The 27,500-nt window shown below is 42.0% G+C and overlaps 1 protein-coding gene across 1 annotated transcript in view; it reads right to left on the reverse strand.

Moving 5' to 3' along the window:
- Positions 1 to 27,500, reverse strand: part of alph (alphabet) — a 261,226-nt gene that overhangs the window by 98,130 nt on the left and 135,596 nt on the right. Inside the window, exon 5 of the mRNA XM_068349517.1 lies at positions 7,080 to 7,337. Within this exon, the coding sequence (XP_068205618.1) occupies positions 7,080 to 7,337 (258 nt within the window). The remainder of the gene's footprint in view (positions 1 to 7,079; positions 7,338 to 27,500) is intronic.

Below are 27,500 nucleotides of genomic sequence, written 5' to 3' on the forward strand. Positions count from 1 at the left end.
AGAGAGGCGACAGTCAAAGTCATCAGGTTTCTGGAACACTTAGGGTTCCGAATAAATTTCAAGAAGTCTCGTTTAGTTCCGGCGTTGTGCTTCCAATGGAATCTGGACACTCACAAGTTGTCGATTCCCCCAAAGAAACGAAAGGAGATCGCGTGGGGAAACGGAAGGAGATCGCAAGGGCCACAAGACAGTTTCTAGGATCCAAATTTACGTCTCGAAGGATCCAGGAAAGGGTTCTGAGTTCTCTCCAGTTTGCTTCCGTCACGGATGTTATGTTGAAGGCCAGGTTGAAGGACATCAACCGGGTGTGGCGGTCCAGGGCGAACGTCAGTCTCCGGGACAAAGTTTCGAGAATTCCAGCTATTCTCAAGAAAAGGCTCCTTCCTTGGATGAAAAACAAGAATTTGGCCAAGTTGGTGCCCCTTCAGTACCCTCCCCCGGCGTTGATTGTCCATACGGACGCCTCCCTCACCGGGTGGGGGGTTACTCCCCGTTCAAGGAGGTACACAGCTTGTGGTCAGCGACCTTCCGTCGAATGCATATCAATATCCTGGAAGCCATGGCCGTCTTCCTGACCCTGAAGAAGCTCTCCCCGTCGAAGAACCAGCATATCAGGTTGGTTCTGGACAGCGCAGTGGTGGTTCATTGCCTCAACAGGGGAGGATCCAAATCCGGTCACATCAATCATGTGATGATTGCCATCTTTTCCTTGGTGGCAAAAAACCATTGGCATCTGTCAGCAGTTCATCTAGATGGTGTCAGAAATGTCGTAGCCGATGCCCTATCTCAGGTGACTCCCTTGAAATCGGAATGGTCTCTGGACCGCCAATCGTTCCATTGGATTTTCCAGCAGGTTCCAGGTCTCCAGGTGGACCTCTTCGCCACGAAGACCAACCACAAACTCCGGTATTACAAAGCCCCCAACCTGGACCCTCAGGCTTATGCCACGGATGCCACATCTCTCGACTGGAACACCTGGCAGAGGATCTACCTTTTTCCTCCGGTCAACATGTTGATGCGAGTTCTGGACAGGCTTCGGTCTTTCCACGGTCAAGTAGCCCTTGTGGCCCCCAACTAGCCGAAGAGCATTTGGTTTTCCCTCCTAGCAGAGCTGGGTCTCCAGCCTCGACGGCTTCCCAACCCGTTGCTGTCTCAAACAGTACAAACTTGCAGTGTGTCAGCTTCCTCAGGAATTCTGAATGCCCTAACTTTATGCTCAGAAGGATGCTGCTAACGATCCTATTAACACTTTGTTCCTGGAGTCGGATGAGGGATTCTACTCTACGGCAGTATGATTCTGCTGTTAGGAAATTGGCCAAGTTCCTGAGAGATTCGGATGTTGAGAACGATTAATCCCAATCTTGCAGTTACCTTTTTTCGAAAATTGTTTGAAGGGGGTTTAGCTGCAAGGACTATTACCATGATTAAGTCCGCCTTGAAGAGAATTTTTCAATCCGGGTTCAATTTAGATCTTTCGGATTCGTACTTTACATCCATTCCCAAAGCTTGTGCTAGATTGAAACCAGCAACTTGACCTGCTGCGGTTTCGTGGTTTCTCAATGATGTCCTTAAGCTGGCTTCTGATACTGATAATGATTCTTGCTCTTACATAACAATCCTTACGAAAACGTTATTTTTGTTGAGTTTGGCTTCCGGTGCTAGAATATCTGAGCTGTCAGCCTTATCCAGAGATCCGGGTCGCATTGAATTTCTTCCCTCTTCCGTCTGGGGAGGTCTCACTCTCGCAGGATAGACGGTTCTTAGCTAAAAATGAAGATCCTCAGTCCAGATGGACTCCATGAAGAATTGTTCCACTTCCTCAGGATCTTTCCGTGTCCTATCTACACTCTCAAATGTTATTTGCGTAGAACTTCTTCTACATCTTCAGGCCCTTTGTTTATTCGGGAACGTGGCGGAACTCTTTCCCTAAGGGGAATTCGACAACAAATGCTTTTTTGTATTAAACAGGCCAATCCTATCTCGGTTCCTCATGCCCATGATATCCGAGCTGTGGCAACCTCAGTTAATTATTTCCATAACATGAATTTTGAAGATTTGAAAAAGTACATTGGATGGAAATCTCCTACAAACTCTAAGCGTCACTATCTAAAATCCTTGGAGGCCTTTAAATTTGCGACAGTGGCGGCTGGATGTATTATTCCTCCGGATAGAGATGAACCATTGTAAATAGGTCCCCTCTTTTCTTCACCCCTCTATTTTTTTATCTTGTCTCCTCATAAGGAGCGTATTTAGCCTGCCTTGCCTACTCCCCCTACCGTTCTTGTTGTATTTTTAATGTGCATCCTTACCTCAGGTTACATTGTTTGCTTGGAATTTGTATTTTTACTTGGTTGCATTGTCTTTTTCATTTTGAGAGTTTTCCCAGTTTTGTATATCTTATGTTTTATATTTGTAAATATTTTTGTACTATTAAACCCTCTTTTTGCATTATATGTTTTTAGTTTCGGTTCATTGTGTTTAACCCTTCCCAAGCTTATACCATTTCTCTGTTATGATTTCACGGAGCGACACAGGTCGAGCCCAGAAAAGGGATTTTGACGAAGGAAAAATCTACTTCTGGGCGAGGAACCTGTGTCGCCCAGTGAACCCACCCTTTCCCTTTTTTCCCTCACCCTGGTTGGTCCAAGCTTCGGGTGCTGGGAGGAATGAGGATGGGGGGTGGGGAGATGTAGGAGTAGAGAGGGGGTATGTTGATGAAGGAAAGGTCTAATTGGTGAGGGATCTATGGTCATGGTTCAATCAAGTCCCAGTTTTCTATACCGACACTCAAAGAGTGAGCGAGCTAGGTTTATTCCTGGCATTCCATGCATCTCTTTTTCTCTGGTATAGTGGAACCTCTACAAACGATCTTAATTCGTTCCATAAACTGCTTCGTATGTTAAAACAATCGTATGTTGGAGCAAATATTCCCATAAGAATACACTGTAATTTGTATAATTCGTTCCACAGCCCAAAAACCTATAATAACTCCTTAATAAATTACTACATATAATTACACATAATACCATAATTGCATAATATGAAAGAAGGATGTAAAAAAGATTATTATAAAGAAATAATAAATAAAAAATGTGTTTTTATTGTCACTTTACCTTAGAGACAGGCCAACGCATGTGTAGGATTTGCTACGCCAGGAGGAGACGGACGATAGGCGAGAAGGTAGACATGGTGTTAACGTGTTCTTTAAATAAATATTCTCTCTCTCTCTCTCTCTCTCTCTCTCTCTCTCGCTTCTTGTTCTTCACTGTTAGTGTTAGAGACCTCTATTACTTTTTCTGAGAGAGAGAGAGAGAGAGAGAGAGAGAGAGAGAGAGAGAGAGAGAGAGAGAGAGAGAGAGAGAGAGAGAGAGAGAGAGAGAGAGATTAAACAAAAATGTATTGTATACATGATTTTTAACAGCGTCAACGAGTTGAAATACATTAAATGTAACTAAAAAAGCAATATCAGCAAAACTGAATTCCTTTACTGTATTAACTAAAACAAATATTGATACAAACACACTCGTGTGCGTATGCACAAACACACACACACAGGTGTAGAAATTCCTATGCAGGAGGAGACACGATCAGCGAGGAGGTAGAAATGGTGACTGCGATAACGTACCGTAACTTACACTACGGAAACTTTAATCTAACTAAGCTTATTTATTTATTTATTTTTTTTTTTTATATTTCATATTTTTTACATTTTTTTTTCTTTTGATTTTTAATTTTCATCACTTTCAGTGACGAGTTACGGTACGTTATCGCAGTCACCATCTCTACCTACTCCCCGACCGTCTGTCTCTTACTGCGTAGCAATTCCTACACCTGTGTGTGTTTGTGCATATGCACACGAGTGTGTTTGTATCAATATTTGTTTTAGTTAATAAAGGAATTCAGATTCGCTGTTATTACTTTCTTAGTAACATTTAATTGTCTTTCAACTCGTTGACGCTGTTAAAAATCATATGTACTCTAAACACATTTTTGTTTAATCTCTCTCTCTCGCGGAAAAAAAATAATAGACGTCTCTAACACTATAACAGTGAAGAAGAACAAAAGAGAGAGAGAGAGAGAGAGAGAGAGAGAGAGAGAGAGAGAGAGAGAGAGAGAGAGAGAGAGATTTAATTTAAAGAACATGTTAATGCTATGTTTAGAGAGAAACAGAAAAAGAGATAAGACTTTTTTTAAAAGAGCTTGTTAATGCTATCTTGGTTTTCTTTGCTTCACTTTTTTCTTTCTTTCTGTTCATCACGCTGGCACTTTTCACAAATGATCGCTGCCAACAATCTCTCTGTCCTTTATCCCTATCAACAAAAGGCATTCTATCACTTCCAGGGTATTGCTACGATGTCTTGTAATAATGGTGATCCCCTTCGATGGTTTATCTGCTTTAATGGCTGCCTTCTGCTTGATGATCGTCGAGATCATAGGCCTATTCCGGCCATATTGTTTAGCCATATCACTCACATGCACACTGCTCTCATGTTTTTCTATAATTTCTTGCTTCATTTCTAATGAAAGAATTACCCTCTTCCTTTTCTCACCACTACCTGTACTGAAACTTAGCTTCTTAGGCACCATGATTATAGGTAAAATCAAAAAGGAAATATGAGAAAAGGAAGAAAATAAGCAATGTTAATAACAGACCAAACAGAGGACAACCACGCGATACACACAAGAACAGAGAACAGAGCATTCGATGCTCAATGGCGTCCCTCTTACGTGCTGCCATCTACTGGCGTAAACAAAATCTACATCGGATGTTGGAGCATTACTTTGGGTGTCGAGACAAAAATTTGATGGAATTTTACTTTGGATGTTGGAACAATAGTATGTTAAGACAATCGTATGTAGAGGTTCCACTGTATATAAATACCAGGTAAGTCAGATGTTTAAAAAAAAAGCGAATACAGCATGTACTATAAGAGAAAGACCTGCAAAGTTATATACATCTCCTAAATGGTGTAATGGGAAAATAATATTCTAATATTCTTTAAAAATATTAAATATAACTATGTCATTTATAAATATTTAACATCAGATAAATGTGACTCCAGATACACAGGTAAAATTAACAAGATTCAATAATATTACGCAAGATGATGTCACCAGGATTATTACAAGAGCAAAGAAAACAAACTGTGCAATCCATCCAATGCCAATATCTGAAGTAACTGGAGAAAGAAACTTTTCTAGTTTAGCTGATATCATTATGTGGATAGCAAATACAAGCATCGATGATTGTACGTTTCCCAAATCTGAGAAAATGGCTATAGTCACACTGGTTCTGAAAAGTGTCCTACATTAAAAGGAATTAACCTCATAAAGACCTATTTCGAATCTACCCTTTATTTCAAAAGTGCTGGAATACACAATTCTTGGACAACTAACTAATTAGTCACATACATAAAAATAGAAGCTTTGCCTGACAACCAGTCTGCTTACAGAAAATTATACTCTGCTGAGACAGCTATATGTTCTGTTGTAAATGATATGCTGGAAATGATGGATGAAAACAAATGTGATATTTTAGTATTACTTGACTTTAGTGCTGCTTTTGATACAGTTATGCATGAACTGCTACTAAATGATTTACAGTCCATCGGTATTGAAGATAAGCTTTTGAATAACTAAAAGACTACAGCACTTGGTCAATAGAAATTACTGTGTGCAAATTGGAAGCTTTTATTGAACCTTTAAACAGAGAGGTACCTCAGGGGAGTGTACAGGGCCTAATCTCATTCTGTATCTATACTAATGGCCTGTCCAAAATACTACAAAGACATGGAGTGACTACAAAGGCATGAAGTGAAGTTCAAACTATTTGCAGATGATACACAATTTTACTTCTCCATAAATGATACAGACAACATTAATGAAACTAAACCTAATACTTGTCACTGTTTGGGAATGGATGACAATCAAACAACTAAAATTAAATGAAAATAAAACTGAGTTTATGGTTATTGGAAAGAAAAACAGCATAAAAACTTGGGTGATATTAAAAAAAAAAAAAAAAACATAAATAACGTCTGCCCTGATATCTAGCAAAGTTAGTGATTTAGGCATACAGTATCTCTCGACTGTAACTTGTCTTCCAATGCCCAAAATAAATAATGGCATAAAAACTGCTGGTTATCATCTTAGACACATTGCTATTGCAAAAACTGCTGGTTATCATCTTAAAAATATTGCTATTGCAAAAACTGCAGGTTTTTATCTTAGAAACATTGCTATTATAAAGAAGCACCTGGATGAACATTCTGTATAGAAACTTTTGATAAACTGTGTTATTACCAGGATTGACTACTGTAACTCCATCTACTACAATTTCCCAAAAGTACAACTTAAGAAAATACAAAACATAATAAACAAGAGGAGCAAGACTGATAAAAGGTGTCCCACTGCAAGAAATAATCACTCCTCAACTACAGTAATTAATTTACACCAACTGCCTATCAAAGCGAGAATTGAGTTTGAAATACTATATGTACAATAACCTATTAAGTTACCATAACCTAACATCCAAAATATTCAAGAGAATTACTACATATTGTGCAGCTAACAAATTGTGTTGACACAATAATAGTTACAGTTGGTTTAAAATTATTGGATGCTAGATATATGTCTACCGTAAGCTCTAGAGCCTTTAAATATGCGGCCCCAAGACTATACAATAACCTCCCACTACACATCTGAAAGACTGATGATATCAAGGCTTTCAAGAGGAAACTGATGACTTTCTTGTTCTCTAAGTGCTTCGATGGTGTAGATTTGACAATAAATGAGCAATATGCAGTGTGAAATGTTAAACGCTTTCAAACAAACATGATAAAATGACTATGGAGGTCCTGTAGAGAGTAGGGTTTCCCTGCTGTATAAGACCAGAACAGCAGCCTTTAAAGTAATGTGTCACATTTTCTACCTATTTATCACAATAACAATGTTGCTTTCAATGAGCTTGAGGCATTAGATATTACCATTCGTCTTAAGAGATAATTGACTGAGAAAACTGATCAACTTGAAAAGCATAATCACAAGAATTCAAAATAACACACACTCAAGTAACTTACTTTGTACTCATAATCTCCAAGTGCTCTTGAGACTGCAAGGGATCCATTTACTCTTTGTATCATAACAGATCCTCCAGCATTTTGAATTCTCTCCTTTTCTGTCGGATTTACAGGCTTATGGTCTTGTGTGCTAACACCAATACCTGTTTTTCGATATAAAACCCCTCTTGAATCGCCACAATTGGCAACAAATAAGTGTGATGGTGATATAAAGGCACAAACGGCGGTGGTTCCACTCTTATCCTCACCGCTGGCAACCTGAAAATATAAAAATGATGGAATTATACATAATCACAGTGAAAAAAAAATGTAAAAGGTTGAAATACTAAACAACATCACTTACAATAAAAGAATAATACAGACATCATTACATGAAAACAAAAAAAAATCCATATAAGGTAATATACACTGGCAAGTATTTTATACGATAAAGCAGTCAAGCAAAACATTTAAAATACTGTATAACACTCATAGTGAATAATACTTGTACAGTACTCATAATGACTAATACTTTTAGTTTGTTTACTTCCTTGTTTCCTTTCCTCACTGGGCTATTTTTCCCTGTTGGAGCCCTTGGGCTTATAGCATCTTAATTTCAAAGCTAGGGTTATAGCCTAACTTGTAATAATAATAATAATAATGATAATAATAACAACAACACTTGGGTAATATCCTGAACTAAATATATAGTTGAAGCCATTACATCCAATTGTATAATAAATCACAGCTGGAGGATGGGGATTGCAAAAAAATATATCAAACCCCATCAACATTCTGAAGCTCCAGAATATTTTAAATCCGTGAATCTTTAATCTAGTTTTATACTAGATGTGTGAAGCTTTATCAAATGGCTTTTAGTCCTTGGCATAAAGTCCTCTTTCAAAATCTTTATGAATAGGTATCAGAATTTCCAGTATGTCAATTACAGACACTTATTATATTTAAAGACATTGCATCAAGTGCCCAAAAACATAGAGTACAATAAAAAAATATTAACAAATACAGTTGAAATGAACTACAAAGCACTGCTACTGTGATAATCCATTGAAACGTTGTGTATAAATTTCCTAGCACGAGAGTGCTGGTCAGAAAAAGAAAAAAAAACTAAAGGCTTCTGTGATGTGAAACCTCTCCCAAGCACTTTAGGGTTTCATGGCTGTTGATGCCCAGTATGATAGGATATTCTATCAAGCAGGACCTTACATACTAGAGCAGTAGTAACATTTTCAAAATGAAGACTCAACCACAAGGGTAGAGGTAGTTGTTGACTTTCGACCAAGATAGATACTGAGAAACAGGTCTTAAGTTGATCTGGACATATGTCAAACTCAGTGTGAAGTTTCTGTAGATTTATTAAGCTTTGTCATGATGTGGTAATTATTTTGATCATATTTTATCAACATTCCTTACTGTATATTATTATTTCATTTTCTTGGTTCATAGGATATGTGCTTAAGCATTTTTGCATTCTATTCTTCAATTTAGGCAGTGATTTAACTATTAACTAATCACCGACTTTTTGTTTTTTTTACCTTTGTGATCAGATGATTTCAAGGTCCTGCTACTGTACCGACAATATGTGAACATACAAATAAAAGAGTATAGTTTCTATAATTTCTTAATGTTTTCCAAATATCTTCATAGTGAATACTGTATCACATCTACACCAATAAGTTATAGAATATTCATTGTGCGACCCCCATACTTCAGCCAATAAAATGTTTTATAAATCTTGTGTATCATGCAAATTCATTTCCTGAGAAACCAAATTACAACACACTAACCTCATTTACTCCATATCTTTATCCCAGATTTTAGTTCAAGAGATTAAAAAATAAAAGAGAATGATAAAAGTAATGTAATAATCATTGCGGCAATGCATACAACCACAATAAGACCCAAACAAAAACCAGTTATATTGTCATGAACAATCAAGTTAGAGAGCAGTTGTTTTGCTCGTATTTCAATCATCGTACCATAGTATAAAATTCCTGTAGTTGTTACAAGTTGAGTAGCATAAGTGAACTATTTTTACATTATACCCTTATAACCTTATTGAGAAAAGATCACGAAAATGACCAATATAGAAGTAATTTGTATTTTTCCTAATGATACTAAGCTGTCGCTATTTAATAGAAATTATCTTTTGGCAAAGCTGGAGGACTAGCCATTAAGACTTTAATATGAGGTGGCAACCATCCAACGGCTAGTTAGCGGGGGTGGTGAGGGGTAGGCGAAGGGTTGCCCACTACCCTTCTCACTCACATATCAGTGAAACTACGTCACTTTTTGATGGCAGGTAGGACTTATGAGGGATAGCTGATGGCGGGACAATTTGTATAAATAGCTACAGGTTTGTATCATTGGGAAAAATGACAAATTTGTAGATAACTTGTATTTTTCCTAATGATACAAATCTTCAGCTACTGTATTACTTTCGACGAAGCTGGAAGGACAAGCCATTAAAATTTTATCGAGGGTTAACTATCCATTTCACTAATTAGCGGGGGTAGAGGGGTAGCTTGCTATCACTCCCGCTCTCACACCTGTGATTTAGCTCACTTTGCTTGGAGATAGGACTTAAAGGGGGATAGGGCTGGTGGGAAAGTTTGTAAAAATAGCCTAATGTTTGTATCAGTAGGAAAAATGTTATTTTCATTAGTAAAATAAATTTTTGAATATACTTACCCGATAATCATGTAGCTGTCAACTCCGTTGCCCGACAGAATTCTACGGAAGGGATACGCCAGCGATCGCTATACAAGAGGGGGGTGTACTCACAAGCGCCACCTGTGGCCAGGTACTGCAGTACTTCTTGTTGACACCACCTCAATTTTTCCTCGGTCCACTGGTTCTATGGGGAGGAAGGGTGGGTCAATTAAATCATGATTATCGGGTAAGTATATTCAAAAATTTATTTTACTAATGAAAATAACATTTTTCAATATTAAACTTACCCGATAATCATGTAGCTGATTCACACCCAGGGAGGTGGGTGAAAACCAGTGTACATGTATATCAAGAAGCTAAGTATCCCGTATTTCATATCAGTTATTCAAAATAACAATGAAATTACAAGTACCTGGTAAGGAAGTCGACTTGAGCCATTACTCTGCCTTAAATAAGTTCGTCTTCCTTACTGAGCGCAGCGTTCCTCTTAGGAGGCTGAACAACTCTAAGGTGCTGAAGTATCAAGGGCTGCAACCCATACTAAAGGACCTCATCACAACCTTTAACCTCGGCGCTTCTCAAGAAAGAATTGACCACCCGCCAAATCAACAAGGATGTGGAAGGCTTCTTAGCCGACCGTACAACCCATAAAAAGTATTCAAGAGAAAGGTTAAAAGGTTATGGGATTATGGGAATGTAGTGGCTGAGCCCTCGCCTACTACTGCATTCGTTGCTACGAATGGTCCCAGGGTGTAGCAGTACTCGTAAAGAGACTGGACATCTTTGAGATAGAATGATGCGAACACTGACTTGCTTCTCCAATAGGTTGCATCCATAACACTCTGCAGAGAACGGTTCTGTTTGAAGGCCACTGAAGTAGCCACAGCTCCCACTTCATGTGTCCTTACCTTCAGCAAAGCAAGGTCTTCTTCCTTCAGATGAGAATGTGCTTCCCTAATCAGAAGCCTGAATAGTAAGAAACTGAGTTCTTAGAACTTGGAAAAGAAGGTTTCTTGATAGCACACCATAAGGCTTCTGATTGTCCTCGTAAAGGTTAAGACCTTTTTAGATAGTACCTAAGAGCTCTAACTGGGCAAAGTACTCTCTCCAGTTCATTCCCCACCAAGTTGGACAGGCTTGGGATCTCGAACGACTTAGGCCAAGGACGTGAAGGAAGCTCGTTTAGCAAAAACCGAGCTGCAAGGAACATGTAGCCGTTTCAGATGTGAAAACAATGATCCTGCTGAAGGCGTGGATCTCACTTACTCTTTTAGCTGTTGTCAAGCATACGAGGAAAAGAGTTTTTAATGTGAGGTCCTAAAAAGAGGCTGATTGGAGAGGTTCAAATCTTGATGACATAAGGAACCTTAGGACCACGTCTAGATTCCAGCCTGGAGTGGACAACCGACGTTCCTTTGAGGTCTCAAAAGACCTAGGGAGGTCCTGTAGATCTTTGTTGGTGGAAAGATCCAAGCCTCTGTGGCGGAAAACCGCTGCCAACATACTTGTGTAACCCTTGATCGTAGGAGCTGAAAGGGATCTTACTTTCCTTAGATGTAACAGGAAGTCAGCAATCTGGGTTACAGTGGTACTGGTTGAGGAAACTGCATTGGTCTTGTACCAGCTACGGAAGACTTCCCCTTGAGACTGATAGATTCTGAGAGTGGATGTTCTCCTTGCTCTGGCAATCGCTCTGGCTGCCTCCTTCGAAAGGCCCCTAGCTCTTGAGAGTCTTTCGAAAGTCTGAAGGCAGTCAGACGAAGAGCGTGGAGGTTTGGGTGTACCTTCTTTACGTGAGGTTGACGTAGAAGGTTCACTCCTAGAGGAAGAGTCCTGGGAATGTCGACCAGCCATTGCAGTACCTCTATGAACCATTCTCTCGCGGGCCAGAGCGGAGCCAACCCACGTCAGCCGTGTCCCTTTGCGAGAGGAGAACTTCTGAAGTACCCTGTTGACAATCTTGAACGGCGGGAATGCATACAGGTCGAGATGGGACCAATCCAGCAAAAAAGCATCCACGTGAACTGCTGCTGGGTCTGGAATCGGAGAACAAGACAACAGGAGTCTCTAGGTTATCGAGGTAGCGAACAGATCTATGGTTGGCTGACCCCACAGGGCCCAAAGTCTGCTGCAAACACTCTTGTGAAGGGTCCACTCTGTGGGGATGACCTGACCCTTCCGGCTGAGGCGATCTGCCATGACATTCATACCGCCCTGAATGAACCTCGTTACCAGCGTGAGCTTTCGATCTTTTGACCAGATGAGGAGGTCCCTTGCGATCTAGAACAACTTCCACGAAAGAGTCCCTCCCTGCTTGAAGATATAAGCCAGGGCTGTGGTGTTGTCAGAGTCCACCTCCACCACCTTGTTAAGCTGGAGGGACTTGAAGTTTATCAAGGCCAGAAGAACCGCCAACAACTCCTTGCAATTGATGTGAAGTGTCCTTTGCTCCTGATTCCATGTTCCCGAGCATTCCTGTCCGTCCAAAGTCGCACTCCAGCCCGTGTCTGATGCGTCCGAGAGGAGACGGCGGTCGGGTTTCTGAACAGCCAAATGTAGACTTCCTAGAGAAGAAAGCTGTTCTTACACCACGCGAGAGAAGACCTTCTCTCTTCGGAAACAGGAACTGAGACCGTTTCTAGCGTCATGTCCTTTATCCAGTGAGCAGCTAGATGATACTGAAGGGGGGGGAGGTGGAGTCTCCCTAACACGATGAACAGGGCCAGCGATGAAAGTGTCCCTGTTAGACTCATCCACTACCTGACTGAGCATCGGTTCCTTCTCAGCATGCTCTGGATGCATTCTAGGGCTTGGAAGATCCTTGGGGCCGACGGAAAAGCCCGAAAAGCTCGACTCTGAAGATCCATACCCAGGTAGACAATGGTCTGGGATGGGACGAGCTGAGACTCCTCAAAATTGACCAGGAGGCCCAGTTCCTTGGTCAGATCCATAGTCCATCTGAGAATCTCCAGACAGCGACGACTTGTGGGAGCTCTTAAAAGCCAGTCGTCTGACGGAGCCGGACACAAGATCATGGTACTGCTGCACAGTCTGTGAACTGTCAACCATGGGGAAGCGAGGAAGTACAGTGACAACCCGAAGCTGTCTAGACTGTCTGGGTCGTACAGACAACTCCTTATCGGGTTGCTGAGGTTGCCGCACTGCGTCACAACAAGTCACTTCTGCTGGTTATTGAACGTCTTCCCAGTGACACACTGACTCCGTAAACAAAAAAATCCTCTAACAAGGACTAAGCTTGGACTGCATGTCTTGCAACACAGCTCAAGGTCTATGGGAGCAGGTGTGGTAACAGACGGGGTTAGCGACTGAAGTGGAACCATTACCTTCCCTGGAAGCATGTTATGCTTAAATAAAAGTCCATAGGAGGCTACGCAGCTAAAGGCTCCTCTCCAAATGACAGAGTCCTCAAGGGAATATCAGAAGGAGGGAGAAAAGCACTTTCTCATCTACAGGGACCATATCCGAGAAAAGCTAAGTTCTCTCAGTGAGGGTTTCACTGGTGCAAAAGCAGCAGACTAGAAGGCAACGTTATGAAACTGCTTGACAGTCTAGTGAGTTGGCAACAACCAAAGATGTGTGACTGAGAAGCATGCGGTAAGGTATGCAGAGCATGCTGTATGCAGATCATGCTGTATGTAGAGCATGCTGTAAGAGAAGCAGAGCATGTTGCATGGCGTGTAACATTTCTCAGAAATTCCATGACCAGTGCTAGATTGAGTAATATCGCATTACTGTCCATTGAAAGTGCACGTGCCGAGGGAATTGATTTAGACTGTTTTGTTGATGAATTGATAGCCGGCATGATAATCGTAGAATTAAGCTGCACTAAATATACGATCTATAATCTACTTCACCTCAGGACAGGGAAACTCGCCCTGTTGGCAACACTGCATTACTTCATGCATGTTGCATGGGGTTTTAATATCAACATAATATTTACATTACATTCATAACTCATGATTCATTTTTGTTTTGAAGATATTTTGCCATATTTGCGATTTGTTAAAAATATATTGCAAGGAATACATATATATTTTTTAATTTAAGTAATACGAATAACCTCCATTATCATAATGTTTGTGTAGGCATACATGTATATGATAACAAATGCAAGTTATGAAAGTAATGAGGTGTTATTATTGTCATTTGTTATTTCAAAGTTGAATGGGAAGAGGCTCAAGTTGAGGAGAAAGTGGCAGATGCATGCGTTGAGGTGGCTGACTCATAGCATGAGGTTCCTGCCTCAAGAGTTGCGCTTGCCTCAAGGGTTGAGGTGGCTGCGCAGAGAGAGGCTCTTGACTCACGAGTTGAGGTTCTTGAGGTGTGAGCTGCGAGAGTTGAGGTAGCGGCTGCGCAGAACGCAGTTCCTGTCTCACGAGTTGAGGTTCCTGAGGAGCTAGCCTCAAGAGTTGAGGCTCTCGCCTTGAGGAAAGTTGAGGTAGCAGCTGCGAGAGCTGAGGTGGCTGCCTCAAGGATGGTAGAGGTTGTCGTACCTCAAAAGGTTGTAGCCTCAAAGATGGTCTAACTGCAAGAAAATCTTGCCTCAAGGCATAAGACTCCTGCTCCCATTGTTGAGGTTGCCTTAAGGAAGGTTGAGGTTGCTGCACAACGCTGGTAACTGGCAACTCCGAACGCGGTAAGGTAGCTTGAGGAACCTCAACTTCGTACGCCTGGCAGACTGGACTGCGGTGAGGCGGAGCGCTCGCAGGAGGAGGTGTAACCTTCTCAGCCTGAAACTCACGCATTAAGACCGCAAGCTGCGACTGCATGGACTGCAGCAAAGTCATCTTGGGATCAACAGACGATAAGGTCTGTTGAGGCAAAGCCTTAACAGAAGATGAGGTCTGTTGAGGCATTGCCTTACCTCTCTTAGGAGGTGTGCAGTCACCTGATGACTGCGGAGAGTCAGAGCTAACTCAATGACAGCATCCGGGTTGTTGAACTCTAGAGGTCTGGACTTTACGTTTAAGAGGTCTTGAGACCTGAGTCCAGCGTTTTCTCCCCGAAATTTCTTCTGCAGACGAGCAAAATAAGGGCTCAATCGTCTGCGGGTGGGAGTGACGGTCTCTGTAAGACACGCCCGCAACCACCGAGGATACTTCTGTGCGCCGATCAAGGCCTGCCGAACCCTTTTGCCCTTCGACATTGCTTCTCCCCTGGGCTTGGGAGCTTGCAAGAGGTCCCGGACTGGGAGGACGACTGGCACGCACAGAAGTACCCTCACGCACAACACTGACACTCTTTGCGCTAATCACTTATCACTTTTGATTTTCTGTTTGCACTTATTTCACTGAACTCGAAACTTTAAGTGGTTTGTACCTGAAACACGCAATTCTATCCTTCCTTAAAAGTTAGTAATTGCGAAAACAGAATTACAATGTAACAGAAAAATCTAATGAAAGATAAATAATTCAGTGGCTGGAAAGAGACTAAACACTAGATCAAATAAACTACGTTTAAAATCTCTCACCGCATAAAGCTTGAGAACAAGAATAAAACTCTAGAAACGTTTACCTTCTTCCCCTAAAGAGACTAGGGAGAAGAGCAAAAACGATAACAACGTTACTCGCTTGAACGAAACGTTTATCCAGCTCTCTCTCCCTCCGTCTCTATCTCTCTCTCTCTCTCTCTCTCTCTCTTGACTTAGAACCTGAGAGAAGAGCCCAATCATATATATCGTTAAAACATATTATTGTTAAAGGAAAAAAACTGAAATATTTCCCAAATAAAAAGTTCCTTTATTAGAATTAAAACCATTAAGCTAAGAAAGAATGAACAAAACGTTAGAAACGGTTACTCTTACTGCAACGTGACACCGTGAAAATTCTCTCTCTATCGTAACGATAGAGCGCAAGTTGAACGTTCTGAACGTCAACAACTGCAGAGACAAAACAAAACGTTAGTTCAACTTTGAAAACAGTACGAGACTATCAAAGAAATTCTTTCAAAAACATTAAAATAGCATATGTTAACAGGTAAAACCGAAATGACGGGCTTAATGTTAATTAACTTCAGTACAAGAAAAGACCGCCTACTATTAGGAAAGGTCGAATATAAACAAATATAAAAATTAATTTTAATAAGTTTATAAAAAAGGAAGTTAATCGAAGAGGCCTATAAAAGGCGGAGAGATATAAAATAAATCTATAACTTTTGTTAAGCAAAATTAAGAAAGAGAGTCTATACTCTCTTAAGACACCAACACTTCCGTCTAAGGGAAGGGTCGGCCATTTAAAGGTGAAAGAGAGTTCATACTCTCTTCGTCACCATAATTAATCAAATTAATTCCAAAAGCTAGCTAAGCTAATAATAAAACTTCCTGAATAGCGAAAGCTGAAATCTTAGAGCAATACTTCACCAAAAACCGTGAACAAGACTCCAAAATTATAAGCGTATCCATGAACGTCTTGCCGGAAGCACGACAGAGGAAAAATTGAGGTGGTGTCAACAAGAAGTACTGCAGTACCTGGCCACAGGTGGCGCTTGTGAGTACACCCCCCTCTTGTATAGCGATCGCTGGCGTATCCCTTCCGTAGAATTCTGTCGGGCAACGGAGTTGACAGCTACATGATTATCGGGTAAGTTTAATATTGAAAAATACAAATTATCTACGAATTTGTCCTCCCTGCTCCCTATGCAGAGGCTGGTATACCTAGGCATGATATTTGACACCACTAGGCATGATATTTGACACCAATCTCCACAAATCCTTCCCATCAGATGACAGGATAATGAAGCTGAGAATGGTTGCAAGACCCTTTCTCAGACAAGAAGAACTTTCAGTTCAGACGTGGCTACATCTTCTCAGACACCTTTCATCTCTACCCCATCTAGTTCCCAACGGTCGCCTCAGGATTTGATCTCTCCAGTGGCGTCTCAAGTCCCGGTGGAATCACGCTTTCAACTCCCTGGATCTTCTCGTCCTCCCCTCAGATTTGATGCTGTTCTCAGACACTTAAAAAAAAAAAAAGGGTTGGGGCCCATGTGCTGCACCACACGATCTCAGGCCTATGGTCAGAGTCAGAAGAGTACCTTCTCATAAACCTCTTAAAGAGATGAAGGCCGTGTTTCTGGCCCTTCAATAGTTCCACCGTTCCTGGCGGGCCACTAAGTGGTAGTGATGAGCGACAACATCACAGTAGTGGCTTACATCAACAAACAAGGAGGTACCTTTTCGCAGCACCTATCCCATCTAGTATTAGAGATACTGTGATGGGCCGAGATTCACTCTAACCAATATTGATACGCTTCATTTCAGGCAAAAGGAATGTGCTCGCCGACAATCTGAGCAGAGTATCTCAGATAGTGAGTGACGAGTGGTCTTTGGATCATCTAGTAGCCAACAAAGTCCTGACTTTGAGGGGTTCTCCGACTGTGGATCTTTTCGCAATGGCCCTAAACTTCAGGCTCGCATTTTACTGCTCCCCAGTCCCAGACTCCAAGCCTCTCTGGCCAGATGCATTTCAACAATGGTGAGACAACAACAACGTTTATGCCTGTACCCCGTTCTGTCTAATGAGGAGGGTACTCAAGAAGGCCAGAACATCGGTCAACCTCTCAATGACTCATATCTCTGCTATGGCATCATGCAGAATGGTTTTCGGACCTTCAGCAGCTCCTGACGAAGTCTCCAAGAGAACTCTCTCCACAACACGATCTACTCAAACAACCACATGCCAATATTTTCCACAAAGCCGTAGCTTCGCTATTTCACGCAACAAGTTGCGAGCAGGATGTCTGGATACCTGCAGAAATCATCAGTAGTAGTCTACCAGGCAAAGTGGAAAGTCCTCTGTGATTGGTGCCGTGGAAGGGGTATCTCTCCACTCGATGCCACTACAGTGGAACCTTGACATACGAATTTAATTCGTTCCGTTACCATCGTTATGTATCAAAACAATTGTATCTCAAAGCAGTTTTTCCCACTTAGAATAATGTAATATGTATTAATTCGTTCTAGCGCTATTAAACCACACCAAAACACAGCTAAATTACATACAATATACACAATTTATACACAAACGAGAAATAACACACATAATGATAAAATAACATAGTGATGTGATAAATGATAATAAATTTAATAAGATCAATAAAAAAGAAAATAAAGGAATTCAACTTACCACAACGAAAGATGACGTGAGGCCAGCAGGAGGAGGAGGTAGGGAGGGGTGGCAGGGAACGATTTTTGTTTTCTTTTTATTTACGTATGTAGACTAATAACTACGTAATAAACAAATATGAAATAACATTGCTAAACGAATTTTTATTTAGTTTTTTTTTAATTACGTAAACACTAACTCATCATCACCTTCATGTCTGGCCTTTTTGGCCTCGCTTTCCAGACTTTCATCACTTTCAGGTCTGGGCCTATCGTGCCAACTCTTTAGGTTGTCTTTATTTTTTGCGATTTTATTCATCTTCACTTTTCTAGCATTCATTCGTCATTTTTATCTAATTAATCATTCTAAACGCCTTCTTATCCCTCATTCCACGTATTCCCATTCCTATTTTTCATTCCTTCTCGCATTTCCCAAATTCATAGATTTCGCTAATTTATTTGATTTAGCGTAGATTTATCTTAGGAAATGTGCTACCGCAAGGTCCAGACAATCTGAACACATGCACGCACGCTACCGCTTCCCCGTCTCGTCTCTTTGTCATTTTGTTTCGTCCTTGTTTCTCACTGGCGTTTTACTTAACTGTATCCAATAATAATGCATGTAATATTCACATTTTAGTATCGTATTTATAATAAAGAACATAGCGAATTATAATCTTATGCATTGTTTACATTCAAATCAGCTGATCAACCCTGCCTAGTCCGTCATCATCCTCAATTTTCGAATCAAATAATTCCCTTATTAATAAGACATGCTACCGCCGATGCACGATATTTTATAGTTTTTAGCACTGTGGTGCTTGATTATACAGCGTCAAAAGAGATTTAGCAAAGAAAAAAAAAAATTTCATTTATTACACACACATACACAGAGAGAGAGAGAGAGAGAGAGAGAGAGAGAGAGAGAGAGAGAGAGAGAGAGAGAGTTCATATTTCTCTCTCTCTCACCAAATATTCTATTTCGTTTTGGAAGCATTATTGCCTTTTCGAAATCATTTTCTTTGGTTTTTACTTATCACCTGCTTTGTCTTTAGCTTTGGGACCCATGGTAAATAATTTATTACACAGAGAGAGAGAGAGAGAGAGAGAGAGAGAGAGAGAGAGAGAGAGAGAGAGAGAGAGAGAGAGAGAGAGAGAGAGAGAGAGAGAGATCATTCATATTTCTCTCACACCAAATATTCTATTTCGTTTTGGAAGCATTATTGCCTTTTCGAAATCATTTTCTTGGTTTTTTCTTATCACCTGCTTTGTCTTTAGCTTTGGGACCCATGGTAAATAATAAAATAGACAAAATAACACGAAAAATAGGCAGAAATACAACGAACTACACAACGAAGTGTTAAGGATGCAGCATTAACAAACAAACAGACCGAACGCCATTTATCGGTCGCCTATAGAACTATCACATCCCAAAATCGTATCTCAAATATTTTGTTGTATATCAAAGCATTTATTTTCGAAAATTTTCTGTTGTATCTCAAAACAATCGTATATTAGGGCAATCGTATGTCAACGTTCCAATAATAGCGGAGTTCCTCGTGTATTTACATGAGGAAATACACCTTTCAGTCTTGGCGGTTAAAGGCTATCGCTCAGCCTTAAGCCTCGCCCTTAGACTCAACGGAATTGACATTTCCTCATAGCTTGATATTTCCTTACTCATACGGAGTTACGAACTTCCTGTCCTCAGTTTAAAGTGAGACCTTCCCCATGGAACGTGGTTCGAGTTCTCAGGTAACAGATCGCCACCTCACTTGGAACATAGTGTTCCTACTAGTTTTGGCTTCAGCCAAGCCAGTCGGTGAACTTTGTCATCTCATACTACATCGACCATTCAAGGGGATGGGGAGAGGTAACATTTACCTTCGTCCCTGAGTTTGTAGCCAAGACTAAGAATCCGGGAGTGGCGGAACCCCGACTGGACTCCTTCCAGATTTCGAGTCTCCGCTCTGTAACTGATGACCCTGATCATCTCTTATTCTGCCCACTGAGGAGATTGAGGCTGCATCTCAAGTGAACAACCACAGCCTGTCCCCATGTGCCTGCACTTTTTGCAGCACAGGGAGGAACAAGAGGGTCCCTTAAAACACCATACGCTTGGATTCTCAAGGTTATAGACTCTGCCCTGAATACGGACCCTCCTCCTTCACGTTGCCCCAGAGCGCACGATGTCAGGGGTGTAGCTAGATCCCTGACATTCAAGAGAAATTTCTCAGTGATGCAGGCTCTACAGGCTGGGGTGTGGAAAAGTCAGAATACGTTCACAGCTCACTACCTGCTAGACGTGACCCACAGGACGCTCTATACGTTCTCTATCAACCCTGTGGTGGCTGCACAACAGCTGGTATAATACTTCAAGCTCCTTATTGGACAAGTAGCAGAAGGCTGAGGGCACTGTTAACAGTTTTAGTCTGCGTGAATGAAAAGGATTGACTGGCTCTTATTCTTTTCTTCCTCCTCCTCTCTCTTGGGGAAAGCAGCATCCTGGGTTCTTTGCACAAGCTGACCTCAAACCACTGCAGGTAAACCATGCTTCCTTGTGTACCTCGTATTAAGCTAATACTGTTGCGTTCCCATACCCTGGTGAGGTGGTATGGGGAAAGTCTTGGTTACAACAGATTTTCCTACAGAGGCTTGGAATAACTTTTATCTGGACAGTCACACTTCTAAATACAGTGATACCTCGGTACTCGACCATAATCCGTTCGAGATCCGTGTTCGACCTCCGATTTGTTCGAGTACCGAATTTTTTTTCCCCATAAGAAATAATGGTATATATTCTATTCCGTTCCCAAGCACTCGAACAGGCCCAAAATATTAATAAAACGTGTACCTAAACAACAATAATTATCTAAATGTGTATGAAATTGGTCAGAAAATCCTATAAAACAATTTTAAACCATTTACTGTACTAAAATAAAACAATTTTAAACCATTTTCTGTACTGTAGTGAACATACCTTTGAGCAGCGGTTCGATGGCATACAGGGATGGATGTGGAGAGGATGGAAGGGGGAGGTTACTGCTTGGAAGGAGAGTCCCCTTCCATGATGTGGCGGGGTAGTTCTCCTTCAGGAGTTGTTTCTCTCTCCAATGAAAGGGTGGGCAGATCTATTTCAGGGGTTTCTTCTCTTCTTTGTCTCTTCTTTGGAGGAGAAACAGGCTTTGATGTAGCAGCTTTCTTTTCTTTTGTGAAAAACTGGTCTATTGTTAATTGTTTCTTCCTCCTCTGCAGTATTCTTCGAAAATGATACATGACACTATCATTAAACATATGCACTGCCCGGTTTGCTACTGCAATTTCTGGGTGGTATTTTTCAGCAAAAGCCTGCACATCTGCCCACTTGGAACAAATTTCATTGATGAGAGAACTTGGAACATCCTCCCTTACCTCATCCTCTTCTGAAGATTCCTGCTCCACAATCAGATCCTGCTGCTGTTGTTGTTGCAGGTGCAACAATTCCTCCACAGTCAACTCGGTAGAATGGCTTTCTACAAGCTCATCAATATCATCCTTGTCGACCTCAAGCCCCAAACTCCTGCCCATGACAACAATTTCCTCAACGACATCAGTGTCATCAGAAATTACAGGGGTAGCAGTGCTTGGACCCGCCTCTGGTTGGAAACCTTCAAACTCCCTCTCTGTGACACATGATGGCCACAGCTTACGCCAGGCAGAGTTCAATGTCCTATAGGTCACACCTCGCCAAGCTTGGTCAATCATGTTAACAGAGTTGAGGATGCTGAAGTGTTCCTTCCAGAATTCCTTTAGGGTCAACTTCGTGTCACTGGTCACTTCAAAACACTTTCTGAAAAGGGCCTTGGTATAGAGTTTTTTGAAGTTTGAAATGACCTGTTGGTCCATGGGCTGGAGTATGGGAGTAGTATTGGGGGGCAAGAATTTGATTTTGATAAAGCTGTATTCTTCTTTCAAGTCATCCTCGAGACCTGGAGGATGTGCAGGAGCATTGTCCATAACCAGAAGACATTTCATTGGCAAGCTCTTTTCAATGAGGTAAGCCTTAACCTGGGGGGCAAACACTTCGTTTATCCACTCAGTAAAGAATTGTCTTGTGACCCAAGATTTAGTGTTCGAGCGCCACATAACTGGTAGTGCACTTTTACAAATATTATTTCGTTTGAACACCCGGGGGTTGTCCGAGTGGTACACTAACAAGGGTTTGATCTTGCAATCGCCACTTGCATTTGCACACAGCAACAATGTTAGCCTATCTTTCATTGGCTTGTGACCTGGCATCTTCGTCTCGTCCTTGGTAATGTACGTATTGGCTGGCATTTTCTTCCAAAATAACCCAGTCTCATCACAATTAAAGACTTGTTGTGCGATCAAATTTTGTTCATTTATGTACCGATCGAATTCCCCCACGTATTTATCGGCTGCAATTTGATCCGAACTAGCTGCCTCCCCATGCCTAGTAACACGATGAATACCTGTTCTATTACGAAACTTTTCAAACCAACCCCTGCTCGCTTTAAATGTAAATGAATCACTTTCACTGGTACTCGGACTTTTCTTCACTAATTCTTCATAGATATGCAACGCTTTTTCACAAATGAACGCTTCACTAACACTTTCCCCGGCCAACTGTTTTTCTTTAATAAATATTAAAAGCAACTTTTCCATCTCCTCAATCACTTGTGGCCTTTGCTTAGTTACCGCCGTAACTCCCGTTGCAACATTCGCCTTCTTAATCATTTCTTTATGCTTTAAAAACGTAGAAATGGTCGACTTCGCCATTCCGTATTCTACCGCTAAATCGGACACTCGTACACCATTCTCATATTTCGCTATAATTTCCTTCTTCAACTCGATCGTTGTTCGCACTGTTTTCCTCTTCTCCTTCCCCTTAACACTCATTACTTTCTTGGGACTCATTATGAAAGCTAAAAAAGCAATTAAAAGCACTGAAAATCACTAAATCACAACGAATGCTGATCGCGCGTTGTCTGAGTGACGCTCTCGAGAGAACTGATGCTTCCCGAACAAGCGAGAGTGGCCGAGATGGCGCGATCATCACAAAGCCCATGCGGTCGTCACGTGTTCGGCTGGTCGAGTACCGAATTTTTGGTCGAGCACCGCAGCAAAAATTTCTCGAAAATTTTGGTCGAACTCCGAATTGTTCGAGTATAGAGTCGTTCGACTACCGAGGTATCACTGTATCTCAAAACACAGCTTGCGTAGGCCGCAGTTTAGCGTGGTGCAGGGACTCCTTATTTTTGGTACAAATCTATTCAAAGTAAGGAGCCCCCAGGTAAAGCCAAAAAGCCAGATTGGCAGGGACGTCTACCTCCTAATGGGTAAGTCGCCTCTAATAAATAGCGTGTTTGTATTCCAGTTACGGAACAAATACAAATTGCTTCCAAATTTGTCATGTTCCGACACTAAACAACCCTTACGCTATTTATTAGGGACGACTCACCATTTAGGATGGTGGAAGTCTGACCACTGGCTTGGCCATTGACTCAGGATTTCACCTGTAAGGTTTAAACTGTACAGTACTAGGAAAAACCTTGACACCTCGCTAAAAGGAAAATATTGTGTAATTCACTGATAGCAGACTGAGCAACCTGTGTTTGTGATTAACTAGCAATGTGACTGTCTCGGTAAGAATATTGCGAGTTAAAAATGATAATGTTAAATCAAACAGATGTTTCCCAACACCCATCTCGAGGAAAGTATCGGGGATGTGTACAATTATACAGTATCTATACTAGGTTACACACAAGAAATGGTTATTACCGACAGATAGGCGAGGCCAGCATGCAGAAGACCTATGGTGCTGTTCCCAAAAGGAGGGGAAGATCAAAGAAAAGAAAAGAGCCAATCATTCTTATACATTTATCCCACAATAATTCCTGGTAACCTATGCTCTCAACCATCTGCTACTTGTCCATCCAGGAGACTGAAGTATCAGCCACCACAGGACCAATGGAAAACGTTTCCATGTTCCCGTAAGTTACGTCTTGCAGGTACAGTAGTGGGCAGTGAAGGTCGTTTGACGTTTCCTCACACCTGCTTGTAACACCACACCACAGAGTAGTTGCATTTGAACACCAGGGACATGTTTATGGCCCTGACATCATGAGTTCTAGGTCGACGAGCAGAAAGAGGGTCAGGATTTAGTGCCTAGTCAATGACACTGTGAATCCAAGCAGAGATGGTGTTCTTAGTGACCCTCCTTTTGACCTTCTCCTTGATAATGAAGTGCTGACATTTGGGGGCGAGTTGCTGCAGTGTCTTCAAGATATCTTAAACTCCTCACTGGACAAAGTAACAGTTGATCTGGATCATTGGTTACAGAACGAAGACTACCAATCCGAAAGGGCTGGAATCTTCCACTACTCCCAAATTTTGAGTCTTAGCAATTAAATCAGGGATGAAGCAGAGTATCACCTCACCCCCAATCCTCTTGAATGGGCGACGTCATAGGATAGAGCATTCAGTTCACTAACTCTCTTGGCCGAAGCCAAAGCGAGTAGGAAAACTGTCTTCAAAGTCAGTTAGCAATCTGTTGGCATAATGGTTCATTTAGGAGCACCCTTCAGAAACTGAAGGATACGAATCACGTTCCAAGGAGGAGGTCTAACTTCCGACTGAGGGCAAGTGATCTCATAGCTTCCTATGAGGAGAGAAAATTCCAATAAAGAGGAACGACTGAATTTTTTCAGTCTAAAGGCCATGCTTAAGGCTGAGCGGTAGCTTTTCACTGCCGAGACCGATAGGAGTGTTTCCTCCCTAAGGTTTACAGGGAACTCTGCTATTACTAGAATAGTGTCCTCGAGGGGAGAGATACCCCTTTCCAGGACACCAATCACGGAAAACTGTCCACTTCACCTGTGAGACTGAAGCAGAGAATCTTTTCAAGTATTCAGACATCCTTTTCGCAACTTGTGGCAAAAAGCCTCTCTGAGAGAAGAGAGGTGGGTAGTCTCCAGGTATGAAGACGAAGAGAAGCTACTGCCTTGTGGTAGATGTTCGCGTGTGGTTGTCTGAGTAGATCTTGTTGTGGAGGGAGTTCTCTCGGAAGCTCTATAAGGAGCTGCAGAAGTTCCGGAAACCACTCTGCGTGATGCCATAGCCGAGCTAATAGTGTCATGAAGAGATTGTTGGATGCTCTAGCCTTGTTGAGTACAAAATGGGGAAAAAGCATATATGTTGATGTTGTCTTATCATTGTTGGAATGCATCTTGCCAAAGAGCCTGAGGGTCTGGGACTGGAGAACAGTAGAGCGGGAGCTTGAAGTTCAGGGATGTCACGAACAGGTCCACAGTCGGAGAACCCCACAAAGTCAAGACGATTTAACGACAATTCGGAGCCCATTATCTGAGTCCCCCTGCTCAGATTATTTGCGAGCTCATTCCTCTTGCCCGGAATGAGGCGAGCCCATAGAGACACCGAATTTTCTTCCGTACATCTTGACATCTCTACTACTAGATGGCATACAGGCTGCGAAAAGGTACGGATTTGTTTAAGTAAGCCACTACTGTTGTGTTGTTGCTCATCAGTGACCTGCCAGGAACTGTTGAAGAGCTAGAAAAGCTGCTCTCATCTCTTAACAGATTAAGTGCTGGTACCTTTCGAACTCGGACCATAGTTCGGAGGCTGTGTGGTGCAGCATGTCGACCTACAACCTTCTTTTGATGCACCTGAATAAAGCATCAATTCTGGAGGAGGGATGAGAAGATCTGTCCCTCCACGGACACTGAAGATCCATCATTTGCTTCTGTTCCTTAGGGACTAGCATATCTGGAGAGCCGGTGTGCTGGCTCCACCTGGATTTCAGCCACTACTGGAGATTGAATCCTGAGGCAACCATTGGGCACTAGATGGACCAAAGATGTTAGGTGACCTAGAGATACAACCACTGCTGGGCTAGAAGCTCTTCTCGTCTGAGGAAGAGGCTTGCTACCTACCTCAGCGTGTGTACTGTCATTTGATTGAAAATCTTTCTGAAGTTTGGTGTCCATTATCATAACCAAGTATATCAGTCTTTGAGAAGGGAGCAGTGATGACTTTGAGATTTATCACGATCCCCAGATCTTGACAAAACTCGAGCAGTCTGTCTCTGTGTTGAAGTAGGATTGCCACAAAGTCTACTAGAATCAGCCAATCGTCGAGGTATCTTAGGAGACGAATGTCAAATCTGTGAGCCCAGGATGACACTAGGGTGAACAAACTCGTGAAGAGCTGAGATGCTGTCGAAAGGCCAAAACACACTCGTGAAGAGCTGAGGTGCTGTCAAAAGGCCAAAACACAGCACTTTGAACTGGTATTTGAACTGTTTCCGTGAGTGATCCGAAGATATTTCCCGGAAGACGGATAGATTGGGATCTGGAAGTATGCATCTTGTAGGTCCAGTGTGCACATGAAGTCCCGAGGCCTTACTGCTTTAATGACCGTGTCTGCTGTCTCCATCCTGAATGCAGATTGTAAGACAAACTTGTTCAAGCCCAAGAGATTGATGACGGGTCTCCAGCCTCCAGAGGCCTTTTCTGAGAAAGAGTCGAGTGAAGAAGCCTGGGGAACCATCGAGGAACTCTTGGAAAGCACCCTTCTCCAACATGATCTGGACTTCAGCCTGGAGGGCCAGTTCCTTTGCGGAACCGTCAACAAAGGAGCTTGAAGAACCTGGATCTAGAGACAGTGGAAGGAGAGATTATATGAACGGAACACAATACCCTACACAAATCACGCAGATTGTCCAAGGATCTGGCCCATGCTACAGCCATCTCTGCCAGCACCATTGCAGGCATCCCCCACACTAGTGGGCAGAGGATAGGATTGCCCCAACAAGTGGGAGTGACCTCTGCTGCTTGCCATACCACCTTCCCCTCCTCTGGAGTGTGCGGAGCCCTTTGGATCTTTGGCAGGGAAGGACTGCCTTGACACCTTCTTTGAGGACCCTGGTTGAGGGTTTGATGGACTGTGGCTGTTTCTTGGGAGGTGTATGAGTCTTCCCATAAGGTCTGGTCATCAAGGCACTGTGAAGTAGGGGATCCTTGGCGGATTTTCTCCAGCATTCAGCCGCCCTCTCAACTTCACCCAGCTTGAGATGTACTAATATCACTGAAGCTACTGCTTCCCAACCACTGCATAATAAATACAAAGGAGAGCCCTCTTTTTTCAACCCCTACAGTAAAGTGAATCATCCACTCTTATGGTGCCTAACTGTCCCGATAGATGGCATTACAGGAGGAATACAGACAGTCCCCAAATAACGAACACAATAGGGACCGAGAGTCTGTTCATAATGCGGATTGTTCGTAAGTCGTTAGTGTTAAATTTTGGTCTAGGGGTAAGCGTCACCTAACTCAGATGTCTACGATTTTCAGCCGTAGAAGTCAACAAATAGCCCCATTTCATATAAAATAGGTTATTACAAATATTTTACTTTATCATATTACAGTAGTCTGTATAATACTGTAAAGTTCAGTACAATATGTTGTTGTTAGTCGTGGCGATCAATTTCTCACGAAACAAAAACACGGCATTCGATTACAACAGCTGATTCATTCTCTCTCTCTCTCTCTCTCTCTCTCTCTCTCTCTCTCTCTCTCATCTCCTCTCTCTCTCTCTCTCTCTCTCTC

Source organism: Palaemon carinicauda, chromosome 2 (assembly GCF_036898095.1).
Source record: "Palaemon carinicauda isolate YSFRI2023 chromosome 2, ASM3689809v2, whole genome shotgun sequence".
Classification (NCBI taxonomy): domain Eukaryota; kingdom Metazoa; phylum Arthropoda; class Malacostraca; order Decapoda; family Palaemonidae; genus Palaemon; species Palaemon carinicauda.